Source organism: Chanos chanos, chromosome 1 (assembly GCF_902362185.1).
Source record: "Chanos chanos chromosome 1, fChaCha1.1, whole genome shotgun sequence".
In the NCBI taxonomy this organism is placed as follows: Eukaryota; Metazoa; Chordata; class Actinopteri; order Gonorynchiformes; family Chanidae; genus Chanos; species Chanos chanos.
In genome coordinates, this window is record NC_044495.1 from 25197771 (window position 1) to 25211138 (window position 13368).

At 38.7% G+C, this 13368-nt stretch overlaps 1 protein-coding gene across 1 annotated transcript; it reads left to right on the forward strand.

Moving 5' to 3' along the window:
• The first annotated feature begins 7488 nt into the window (after nt 1–7488).
• Nucleotides 7489–10997, forward strand: naf1 (nuclear assembly factor 1 homolog (S. cerevisiae)). The gene is made up of 8 exons (XM_030777017.1): nt 7489–7973; nt 8263–8419; nt 9011–9104; nt 9215–9297; nt 9495–9655; nt 9829–9880; nt 10340–10430; nt 10565–10997. The coding sequence occupies exons 1-8, from the start codon at nt 7489–7491 to the stop codon at nt 10990–10992; spliced, it is 1551 nt and encodes a 516-aa protein (XP_030632877.1). The 3' UTR covers nt 10993–10997.
• Nucleotides 10998–13368: the final 2371 nt, after the last annotated feature.

A 13368-nucleotide genomic window follows, 5' to 3' on the forward strand; every position in this document is an offset into this window, starting at 1 on the left:
GACAATGTCCTTCTAAGTAGGTCTTGTGTTTTTTTTATTTTTTTTTTCTACAAAGGGAGCAAAGAAAATCTGAGTTCACATAAAGGGTATACAACAAAGCAGCGTTTGCAAGATTATTCATGTTGTGAAGCAGGATCAGTTTTTAACTGTCAGTTAATGTTCTGTATCTTGTCTGCTCCAAACAGGTTATGTTGAACCTCATTCAAGTGCAAATAAACTATGTCTCTTGACCAATCAGATTTCTAGTTAACATGAATGCCTTATCATGCAGAGATTTGTGTTCAAATAATGCAGTAAATACAATAAATTTATTTACAGTTTATGAAAATTTGACTGAAATTATTACATCCATGGAACAAACAAATAAACAAATATCTTTATTTTAGATTATGAAAGAGTTTGAGAAAGTTAGAGCAAAGAAACAGGCAGTGGGGATCCCAAGCCAGGAAAAAGTGAAATCAATACAGGTTCCCTCATTATTATCACTGTTTTATAAGGTGTGTACATAATCAAGAGAGAATACTCACTGTATTTTGAACTGAAAACATTTATGGGCGGTTTTATTGTGGATATCAGTCTGTTTAAAACCCTCAGATTAGCTCAATTCCCTGATTCTTAGCCACCCCCCATTACCCTATACAAGAAGGAAGAGGAACTTACCTGGTGTGACATGTATGGACTATGTGAGGTTTTGTTTATCCTCATTTAATTTAATTTAGTCCTGCGATTAGTGTAACCGGCACTGTATCCCGTGGTTGTTAAATTGCCTATGTATCTGTTTCCTTTTTGTGAATTCGGAGAGACTTTTTATACAAAATTCAGAACTTTGTCTGGCAAGTGTGTAGATGAAACATATCGTATCTCATTAGACAGGTCCATGATGTGCTGACCTGTTGCTCAGGCCCAGCGCCTCACAGGGGTGTAATTAGGCAGTAGAGGACTTCCATTTTTTCCCCTCTTTAATTTATTTAACTTTTTACTATAAGGGCAGTCCCTTACATTTTTTCTCTTTTTCTCTTAATATGGTGACCAACAAAATAGGTGCCTAAGCCTACTTACAAATTTTATACATTAACACAAATGTGATAGGTTGTTAACGGCTTAATCAACTAAGGACCTATAATAGTGGTGAAGCAGCTGTTTTAGGTACACCTCCAATCCCTCATTTTCTTCAGTGTTTCCTTTATTTTGGCTGTCACCTGTGGTTCAAGTAATTCTACATGGCACCTCAACTCCAGGATACTGAACCTGAAGAGAGTGAACGTGGAAGGAGCCAGATCATTCTTCAGACAGGCTGAAGTAGACCAAACAATCAAGTGTCATACAATCAAGCTCCATAAAAAGGAAGTGGTTTTGCCAAAGCGATTCCTTCAACAGCACTAATAATCAAAACCCTAGCCATGGGCAAGTAAAATTATAATGACTTCATGTTTGGCTTTTATTTAGGCCAACATTCTGTCAGTATGTCTAATCAGTAGTATTCAGTTCGACTGCCTGTAACCAACTACAAGGGTGCAAAAGTACAGTTGTGACTTGTAATATTAAATCAATATGAGTTGCAGCACTCCTCCACCATTTAGAAACACTGATAGTCCTTTCAATTATCTACGACGTACCATGGCGGCAGGCTGCCTGACTTTGGCCCTTTTGAAGAGAATGGACCAGATGAACTTCATAAACTGAGGACTGAAACAGGTCCAGACTGTGCACATTCCACTGACTCAGTGTCTTTTAATGCTAAAACAGAACTTCAGTGGTCAGTGAGTAGTAACTTTCATCAGTGGGCTCTTACAGGATTCATTCCAATGCCTTGACAAACTAACTGTACTCATTGCTCTGAATCACCTCCCTCCTGTCTCCCCCAAACCCCAGTTCTCAACAGGTAAAGAGAGATACACACAGTGTCCAAGGCTTTCTGTTATTTGAATCTGTTTGATTCTTGGAGTTGTTTCAACCTGCCCCCTTTTATTGGACTGTGAGATCAAAGTAGCACAACAGCAGTTAATGACTGCTTACCTCACTTGTGGGATAGCTGTCATTCAGTCTATCAAAAAGTAAGAGGGTTAAATGGCTTGGCTCTGCCTGTTCTATGGCATGACTTTTACAGGCTCGAGAAACATATTCAGTTGTACTCACACCATTCAGTGCAGTCTGTTAAATACAGGGAGTGTTCAGCATTATAAACCTCATAACCTCTTTTCTGTGAAAGGAAGCGTGACCTACTAGCTACCATGACACTTCACCTCACTGCTGCTTTCATGTCTTGCCAATGTAAATGGACTTCCCCAAGCTTTGATGATCTACACTGGCTTTTTAAAATGTTATCTCTGCATGAAGACTACAATATGCACCATGCGAAGGGGCTAACTGAGAACACATTCAGGTCACACAGGGGATCTACAAGCTCCAAATAATGGAGATAAGTCCTCTAAAACAAGCCTAAACAAATGTGTCCTCGGAGTAACACCTGTTTCATTTGACCCCGCTCTACATTTCTGTGAGGTATGCACCTGATTGTGGTGCCATTTTATTGTAAAACTGTACTGAGCTAATGTTTTAGAAAGAACAGAAAGAAATTCAACTTAGATATAGCACTTTGAATCTGAATCAGATGTTGTGATCAGCTGAGATCAATCAATTTTTTTTTTTTTTTTTTGCTTGCTCAACAGGCAATGTGCATGAATGGTGAGTTAATGAAGTCTGCTGGTGAAATATAGTGCTGAGGTCTGTTATAGAACTGTCCTACATTTAATGGTTCTTGGGCTGTTGTTAAAATAAAGGACCCATGAGCTCTGCTGACAGTTGGCTATAAATGAACTAAAAACAGTTGTCCAAAGACATGGCCATGTCTCCGGGACAAACCTTGAAAAATTGTGGTTTGAACTGATAAATGGCAGTTTTCACAAATGCAGACAGAAGGCCCTAAATTATCCTGAAAGCTTCTATTTAGAGACATGGTAAAAGAGATCTGTGAAATGAAGATGACCTAGTTGTATTGTACTAGTAAATGGATGAGGGAAAGGTGCACAACACAATAAAATGGGACAACGTTTTTATTTGCTTTTGTAATGAATGAAAGTACAATTTTAAAGTGCTATTGTGATTGATTTTATTGCATCCTCATTACTGAAACATTCCACAAGTTGGAAAATTAAAATACAGCAGTATTTAATTTTTTTTTTTTTTTATTGTTTTTGTCTTTGTATTATTGTTCATTTTATGATATGTGGGGATATTTTCTGGATCTTATTCAAATTTTTTATCAGAATTTTTTTTCCTCTCTAGGCAATGTATTATTTTTTGCCTCTCCAAGAATGCAGCACATACGAAAAAAGATGAGAAGAGGTCCAACAAATTGCTGTTAAAAGATCAATGAGAGACACACTGCTCTGTTTAATTCAGTTAATAGGGTTAAGAACCATTCATACAATGGCTAGGGCCACAACAGACAATAATCCTATTAACAGAGGCTATGAATGTTCCTGGATGTGGTTACTGTTCATGGGGAAGAGATGCATGACTGGAGATCTCCACTGAGAGCTCTGGGACCCTGTGAAACTGTTGCAGTGGACAGGGTATTGGACAATTACCCTACACCAGCAGGGAAATCAATCAGGACTGCAAGCGTGGGAAACATCTGTGCAATTTCAATGGGCGGTTGCTCCAAAACCACGAAAATTACCCAGGATTATTGGTTCAAAGGATATCCTGCCAAGGCGGTGATACTGTAGCTGTGCTCTTTGTCGTACCTACCTGCCTCTCGGCCTCCTGATCTTTTAAACACCCTCAGAGGCTGTGCCCGTGCTCAGCTGTGGGAAACGTGGTGATCCAGACAGAAATGAGGGAGTGTGAGCAGATTGGTTTTCAACACAGTTCCAGGGATCGGGATGAAATGTCCTCTGTTCAAATAAACAGCAGTAGGCTTAAATCTACAGAACACAAAAATGAGGCCCCTGCTCGGAGAGCTGTTTTTAAGCCCAGCTTCTGATCTTTTCTGATCGGAGCGATAGGAGCGTGATTTTCAGGTTGATAAAAAAGAATGTAGACAGCTTTCCTCTCCTCACTTTAACATTACCCTGAGTAAGGGATAAGAAAACACTTTGCAGACTTCATGTTTTTGCCTGTAAAGTGTCTATTTTTGCAATGGCTATTGAAATGTTCCCTCATTTTGGAGTTCAAAATCCTGCCTTTGTGAACTTGTAGACAATTTGCCTTCAAGACTATTGACCAAAACTTCCATTATTGCCACAACATCCTGACGTATCCTGTGACAGACATACCTACTGTTATTACTACGGATGTTTGCCTTCATTTTTGTGTTCAAACTGGTTGAAAGCATCACATCTTATCCTACATAATGATTTTGTTGATCTTTCAATCACAAAAGAGACTTTGATACAATATTGCAGTGATAGAGTGTAAATGAGAAAGAATGCCTGTATAAAAAAAAGTGACGAAACAGCATCTGACTGTGACAGGGTTTCATTTATATATATGGTATGGCATCACATTATGAGATCAACTGTGCAGTAGTAAAATATATTAATGAAGAAAAGCCTTATAGAAACTTCACAATTACAACAAAACCTCCTCAAACTCTGGCAGGAATATTAAGAAATTTGTAACCACCAAAACATTCTAGCACAATGATTGTTTTGCAATGTAGCAAACCATTTAAAAGAGCACTTGCTTAGCAAACCAATGTTAGTTTAAGATGTTGGGAGCAATACTAGCTATTATAAGAATTCTTGGGGCTCACCATGTATGTTCAGGTCTGTAAATGTTTACCTCAGGAACAATACGTAATTTCCCAAGAGTAAATCCTTGTTAAGGGAACAAACTGTGCTTTACAAGTACAACCAACCTTTATGTTACATGTAAACTTTACACAAACACAAATCACCATAATGTCTGATGTTTCATATGTACAAAGTGGTACATAAAAATATAAATAAAATTGTTCTTTAAATGTGTAAGTAAAATCTTTACCATTGAAAAGTGATGTCATTCTTCACTCAGCTGAACCTGCTAGACTTTAGATTAACCACAAGAGGGAGAAAAAGCCCAACATATTGCAAGAGTGGGTACCATAACAGTGACGGAGGGCCTACTGAACCAAACAAGGTGTCACCAGGAAACCATGAAAGGATATGAACATCCTATCAGCAGAATGTATAATAATAGCCCACAAAAAAGCATCAGATTTAATGCTACACAATGGAACCATCTACAGATGTAGAAAATCTTTTGACAGGGAACACGATTACAGAAAACAAACAAACAAATAAACAAACAAAATCCACTTTTAGTCTATGGACATTTATATGCTGATAATGGAATTTGTTTCTCTGATAATGCGGCCAAAGCAGGCAGGGCCTTAAACCAGTTGCTTTGAGCAGTGTCCTCAAAAAGGAATAATATGAACTCCCTCTTATGTAGACCTGAGTTAAGCCTGGCTGACCCAGGACCTGACTTTACTGAAGATTGCAGAATTCATTTTAATAGTAAAATATGTTACAACATCTTCTTATATTCATCTCAGCAAAGGCTAGTTTTTAGAACTTACAAAAATGCACTACAACACTACCTTGTTAGTAATACAGTAGATGCAATACCACAGATGCAATGTCAACTTGTAATGTCAACAAAATAAACAACCTATTCTATTCCATCTTGGTAAAATTCATCCAGCTTGGAAGATGAACTCTGAAGTTCTGAAAGGGGATCTTGAACATAAAAAGTTTTTCAGATGTAGTAAGGTGACACGCATGGGTACCCATTTGGTGATGCAATGAGTCTGGTTCAGTTTCATCTGTATGACCAGGGATCAAAGCCTCATTTGACTTCCCTTCATTGGCTCCCAATTCATGCAAGGGCAGATTTTAAGGTCCTCTTATTAACATTTAAATTTTACATGGGCTTGTGCCTCCCTACCTGTCTGACTTAATTACACCTCGCACCCTGTGCTCTCAAGATTCTGAACTATTAGTCATTCCAAGAGTTAAAAAGGAGTCCTCTGGCAACCGAGCCTTTTCCTACTGCTCTCCCTTCCTCTGGAATGGTTTACCTGAAGAAGTTAGGGAGGCAAACTCTTTCCATACCTTTAAAACGAGACTAAAGACTTATCTATTTTCTCGAATTTATGCATAATATAATTTTGATTTGACTTTGTTATAGACGTGTAAAGCCATTTGAGACTATAAATAGTGATACTGGGCTCTAAATAAACTTATTATTATTATCATTATTATTAAAAGTGAAGGAAGTGATCCTAATTTGTGCATTTAGTGGTCAGCCCCGAGTCAGCTTTTGGAATTCAGAGTAGGCCTACCAGAGCGCAATCATAAGTATGATGTTTCAACACGTGATAGTGGCCACCTCATTTTTATTCTTTATTCTCTGGTGTCTCAAATCAAAAGAGTCAGATAATCGATTTGAAAAGACTATAAACGTAGCACAATCACAGTTGCAACATGTGTCCTAATAATTTTATTTCGACTATCAAGGATTATGCAGTACCCAAAAGCTAATGGTTCATTATCGTTAATAACAGACAACGCACTTGAAGCGTACAGCCATGCTAACATACTAGCGTTATTACAGGTGTGATGTGTTCGTATTCAAATCTACATACGCACGCAAGCACTTTGGTCTTTTATTTTGAAAAAAGAAAGAAAGAAAAAAACTTTCCGCGGCCATCTTGAAACTGGTCACTGTTGATTTGCTCATACAGACAACATTCTGGGAGACCGCTTACTTTTCAGCTCGGAGAACATGGATAGTTAGCCATGGAACATAAAGTTACACGGGGAGCAGTTTATAATGAGGTACATAATGTCGTCGATTCTATATGTTGTTTTTATCACGCTGTTTGGAGCTATCTATGTGCGCTTCGCTTACAGCTACGGTCTGCTAGCTAGCACATGTCACCCCGGGTTACTCGTGCACCCTGGTTTAATGTTAGTTGTTTACGTATAATGTTCTGTAAATTACAACACCTTGTTTTACCCTTTTGATAAACACATTGGTGATGTTAAGACAAGAGCCGTTGCTAGACTGATTGGTTTGTTTAGCTGCTTATGTATGTACAAGTATCAAACGAGACGCCGCCAGAGTAGCACGTGGAGTGTGTTTAACTCGAAGCTACACGTTCTGCAGACGCAAGTTCTAGGCACCGCAGTTAATACAGTCTGCTCTCGATCGTGTAACAGATTTTGTTATTTAATGGTTCATATGATCCGAGGCGAAGATAATTTAAAGTCCCTGTTTTTGGATATTTAATTCTTCCTGCCATTTTACATACTCCAGTTGTTGGGTTAACAACGTGTTGGAGCGTTTGTCATTGACTTGATCGTAAATTGTCCTATTTTCACTTCCAAGGAATCATGCTTGTCACAGTCAGACCAGGATCACCAAGTGAATGACAAACAACCCTGTAACAATATGGAACAGAAGAGTGTGCCTCTTACTCATACAGCTGACAATGGCATGGATGAAGAGTTGACCACTGGTCATGAAGGTGAAACCGAGTCAGATTTACTGGATCTCCAAATGGACATCAAACAGACCAGTGAAAATGAGGAATCCAAGAACATACTTCAGATTCATACAGCTAGCAGCAAGTCAAATGAGGTTTTGATCTCTGGTCATACAGATGAAACTAAACCAGACTCATTACATCACCAAATGGGTGACAAACAGCAATTAGACAATGTGCCCCAGACTCTTACGACTGGTAGTGATTCCCACGAAGGGCTGACCTCAGGTCACAGAGGGGAAGCTGAATCGAATACACGGCAGGCAGATGTGTGTTTGGAAGAGAACATGGATGTGACAGTATCAGATAAGAGTGGGATTATTAGCCCTGTGATTATGGCCAATTCTGTATGTGCCACAGTGTCAAGTCAAAGCTCTCTGGAAGTCTTACGCATGCAGTACAGAGAAGACAGCTCTGAGGACTGTTCATCAGATAGGTACATATTTAATGTGGCTTTTATTGTTTTGTTTTGTTTTTTTGAGTCTGTTAATTACATTCACTAAATTGACCCAGACAGAAGACAGTATAATAAATGTAATTTAAACCTCTTTTGAACTTATCATAGAGATGTATTTATGCGCCACAAAACAACATGGGTAAATAAAGTTAAATAAGTTGCTGATTAATTGCATACATTGTTTGTAGCAACTAATATGGCTTGGGAGCAGCATATTGTCTATCCTATCCATTTTAGTGCTTGGTTCCATAAATTTTTCTGCTCTCAGTGACTCAGATTCAGATTCGTCTTCGTCATCTTCCTCATCATCTTCGTCTGAAGTAGTTGGCACAGCGATGGATGACCTTGATGAGAATGAATGTTTGAATTCAAGTTCTGGGAAGAAGCCTGCACCACTTAAGACTCAAGATGAGGTTCTTATTGAGGTAAGTGTAGACAGGATGAGAGAAGTGAACTGAGTGTTAGGGTTAGGGATTAGCAACTTGTCTTCCAAAAAACAAAGGTAGTATTTGATGTGTTTTATCACTCACAGATGTGTAACACGTAAGCTTTAAGAACATTAAATTGTTAGGCACTGTGTCATACACTGATTATGGTGTATGGGAGGTCTGAAGTCTGAAGCAGACTTTTAAGTGGCATTGAATAGCTGGGAAAGTGCTTTTCTTGATAAGAAAATAACAGACCCATAACATGTAAGCTTTATATAAAATCTCTCTAACTCAGGATACCTGTTATATGAGTCTAATGTTAAAACTGAGCTCATGAGTTTGCAGATAAGTAAATGATCTATAGTACTTTTTAAAACAATTTCAAACAGTTGTTACAGTGTGGCCCACAATGTATAGCTAAATGTTTGGGGGATAGAGAGTGTGAATAAGTGCTTCATATTAATGAGGATATATTTGCCTTGTTTTTGTAATATGCATGTCTCTTGTATTCATGTTAAATTTGACTTTATACACCTGAGTGTTACACCTTCAACCGGTTAAAAACAGAATTTTCATTGCTTTGTTTAGGAGCTGCCTGCTGTTGAAGATCTGACCCTGAGTCTACCAGAGGACACTGTTATTGAGCCAGTTGGAGTCATTAGCAGTGTTGTAGAGCAACTAGGTAAGCTTGCTGATCTTGCCCTTAGATTAGTTAAGATAAGACTAAAAGAGTGAACCTGTTGAGCACACTGTTGTCACTGACATGGGTCTTTGGTTTATGTCATTCTGCAGTGATAATTGAGTCATTTAAGAATACTGCACCACTGAAAGACGACAGTGTCTTATTCAACAAAGACAGACTGGCTGTTGGAAAGGTGAGATATGGGGTTCTTGTGTTCACCATTCTCATTTTTGTTATATTCACTTTACATGGTTCAAAGAAACTGATTATAAAAGGAGTTATAATGACGAGTCTTATAGTCAGAGTAGCTGTAGGAGTCTTTTGTAGAATTTGGTGCTTTGGGGGCAATTTCATGCATGTGGTTTGACTTAGATTTTTTTTTTTTTAAAGGTGTTTGAGGTCTTTGGGCCCGTGTGTCAACCCTATTACATTTTAAGGTTTAACTCCCATGAGGACATTAAATCAAAAGGCCTCAAAGCCCAGGACACTGTATACTTTGCTCCAAAGGTTAAAGATTTTACTGACTATATCTTCACAGAACAGCTGAAACAGTAAGTAACAATACTGCATACAGTTTATCATACAGCTCTGGGAGCTATATTAAGCTAAAACACTTTCAACAAACAATGCCTTTGAATTACAAAAATGGTTTTGTTCACAATGGCAGTGTTTTCCAGATTAAAATTCCTTGCACTATTCTCACTGTCCCCCTTGCTGTTTCTAGAATCAAAGGCTCAGATGCCAGCTGGAAAAATGACCAAGAGCCACCACCAGAGGTCAGTATTTCCCTTTTAGAAATGTAGATATAGAAATATATAGAGATGTGTGCATCTGTCTGTGTATGTGTACATGTCTATACATTTGTGTAAATACGCCCATACACACATATACATACATACCATACACACACACATACATACATATGACTTGGTGGAGCAGTGGGTCAGGATGTGCTGAACCATCTTTGTCTGTTATTGGAAAGTGTTCTGGATGTGGATTACAGTGGACTTTTTTGACTCAACACATTTATGAAATGTATTAACAGAAATGTATAACCATAATCTTCATGACATATTTTCTCCTTGTCAGTGTTTTGTGGGGAATTTTCATTTTGTCTGTATTTAATGTTTGGCATTCAGGAAAATCTACATTTTATGTGAATTACTATTGTGAAGTTATTTTGAAGTAGTTTGTTGTGGATATGTGTTTGAGTATTTGCATTAAAATGTTCACAGGCTTTAGATTTCAGTGACGATGAACAGGAAAGGTTGGCAAAGCAGAGGCTCAAAGAGCAGAGGAAACAGCAGAATAATGACAGTGACTCTGGTGAGTTCAGCATCTCCTTTTCATATTGAATGTGCACAATTTAACTAACCATACCAAACATACTGTACATTTCCTTACATGTGTTTTAAACATGATGCTCATAGAAGACCTCTATTCTTCTAAACCCTCTCCAGAGAGTGATGCAGGCAAACAGAGGCAGGGTCCACCACACAAGCAGAGCTCTCAGAGGCCTCCCAAGCGAAAACAGCATCGTGGCAGGAGCTATAATACTAGCACAGCACCCGACAGTTTTTACGGCAACTTCCATAGCGATCATCACGTCAACCCTTATGTCCATCATGGGCCTCCGGACTGCAGGTTGCCCCCTCCATACCCATACCCCCCACCTCCCCTTGAACCTCCAGTTTATCCCAACTACCAGTATCCCAGGCCACCCCCTCCACACATGCAAATGCCCTGGATGCCTTACCCTAATCAGGGACCAATGTTCTATCCACCTCCTCCACTGCCACACCCAAACTATAGAGGTCCTAGAGAGACTCCTCTCTATAGAGATTCTCCTCCACCACCACAATACAGAGGTCCAAGGGACACTTTTTAATTCCTTTTGCAGCTGGCTTTAATATGTTGCCCCAGCATTTTAGTGGGCCAGATTACTCATCGTTTCTCAAAAAAATAAAATAAAATCATGAAACCACTTAATAGCAAAGAAACCAATGTGTGTTGTTATTGTAAGGCAGTTTATTATTTTGAGGCACTAAAAAAATGTTCTGTTTCTACCCACGGTAATGATTCAGTGTCAGTCCAGGGACCTCACAGCATTGCATGGTATTTTGCTTCCTGGTTCAACCACAACTAATTCTCTTCTTGAAAAGCTTTACAAGCCCTTGATTGGTGGCATCATATAATTTGATGCATGGCAGGGCTATTCACTGTGCAGTCTTGAGTTTCCCAGGGCTACAGCTGAGGAACACTGGTCTGTTCTGTGAGATATGTGTTATGTACATAATTGTGAATGGTGTTACCTGAGAGCCTATAGTCAAGCAAGATCAAGAGTGTGGAGGGATTTTTGTTCTTAAACTGGATCACATTCGGCGTGTACTAATATCTTTGACTCATTACAAGTGGACAAACTACCACAGGAACTTTCCTGGTAGAAAAATAAAGGTTGAGATGTACAGGTTTGGTTCTGAAAATGCCACCTGAAATTTTCAGTTTTATTTTGTTATATGAATCCTGTACAGTCTGTACATTTTGTGTTTTGTAACTCTACAGAGATATGTATTAATGTGACTTTTTCATGTTGAGTTCATAGCAATGCCTTTTTAATGACTACTTTGGAGATTTCTTTTGTCCATTGCATTGTAAAATACTATTAAACTGAGTGTGATCCAGGCTACATTTTGTCATTTTTTGTTTTGACCCAATTTGTGAATAATATCCTCTCTGTAGGATAGGGGTTTAAAAATGCACACCACATATTTGATGGATTAAACTGTAATCAGTCACGTTGCAAATTCTCAACCTCAAAACGAAGTTTCATAAAACTGACTGAAGACATGGCCAAATAGTGTTCTTTGGCACAGGTGCATCATGCACAGATAATTTTCTGTTTGCGTGTGTGTGTGTGTGTGTGTTTAATCATTCATTTTATTTCTATAATATAAGAGGCATATGTGATATACAAATTAATTCATTATCATCCTGATGCTTGTAATCAGGAAATGTAAATGTGGCGATGAAAAATGTGACATGAGACAGAATTTCTCTGAGATTTATGACATGGGGGAATTTGTGAGATCAAACAAGCTCTAACTAATTGACTTGCAAAAGAAAAAAAAATGACCTGAGAGACTAACCAGTCATGAGTGATGCACATGTTTCTGGATTACATAAGCTCTCTCCGCAGAGCCTCTCATCGCTGTTTTAAAAGAGCTGTGTCAATCATACAAAGTATCACACGTATGACGCAGATTGTGTGGTGTTTGTCTGAAACTACTTGTCCCCAGGCAGAATTTCAGTCCCCAATCTCATAGACAGTTCACTTATTCTATAATCTGTGTTCAGGCATTATGTTTTCAGGTGCTCCATTCAGAAAGCACTCACAAAAGAGGGATTTTTATTGCTTTCGGTCTGATTGCCAGTCAAGTCAACAACCGTAATGTGAAAGCCATGTTGAAGTTCTGAGAGAAAGCTAAGGAAGGGACAGAGCTATTTGTATTTGGAATAATCTAAGAGGAAATGGATATTTTAGAGTTGGCTCATTGCAGATCAGGCTCTAAGACCAGTGGAGAGACTGTATATCAGGAGAAGCACAGAATGTTCTGCTCTGCTCAGATTCCACTTTGCTATTATCTCTGAACACTCTCTCTGCGGTAACTGATGAATTGGATCAATTTTGTATTCCATTTATGATGGAGAATATTAGTGCTGTGCTGATAGCCGGATGTTGCTATCTGGGTCACCTCTTCTGTTGATTTTGATTGAATGATCTCTTAGAGACTAACGGGAAAAGCCGACACCGGGTGTTTTTTTTTTTTTTTTTAATTTGGTTTGATGTTTAGACTTAAGCAGTTGTCGTGAATGCTATGTGTTCTCTACACAAATTTTCCCACTTACCCCAAACAAATCTGAAGATGTCATTGAAATATTTGAAACTATGGTGCTTGGATCAGTATTTGGCAGCATTCAGGTCCCTTTTGTTTTGAGGGACTCAGTCATTGAAGCATCACTCCTGAAAGTCCCAGCTGTCTCCTACAAGGTCACAAAGTGTTTGCAGAATGGCTGTTTGCTCAGGGCAATGTCAGTCCATCTGGGAACTGGTCTCTAGTCTCAGCCCTTCAGTGCAATCTGGGGCACCTCAGTGGAAACTGTGGCTTCTGTTTGTGTTCTGAGGCTGATGGGAAACAGACTGTGGAGAAGGAGATGTTTATTTCACCATTGAAATATTAAGCTGCCCTAGATACTCCTGCTTTGT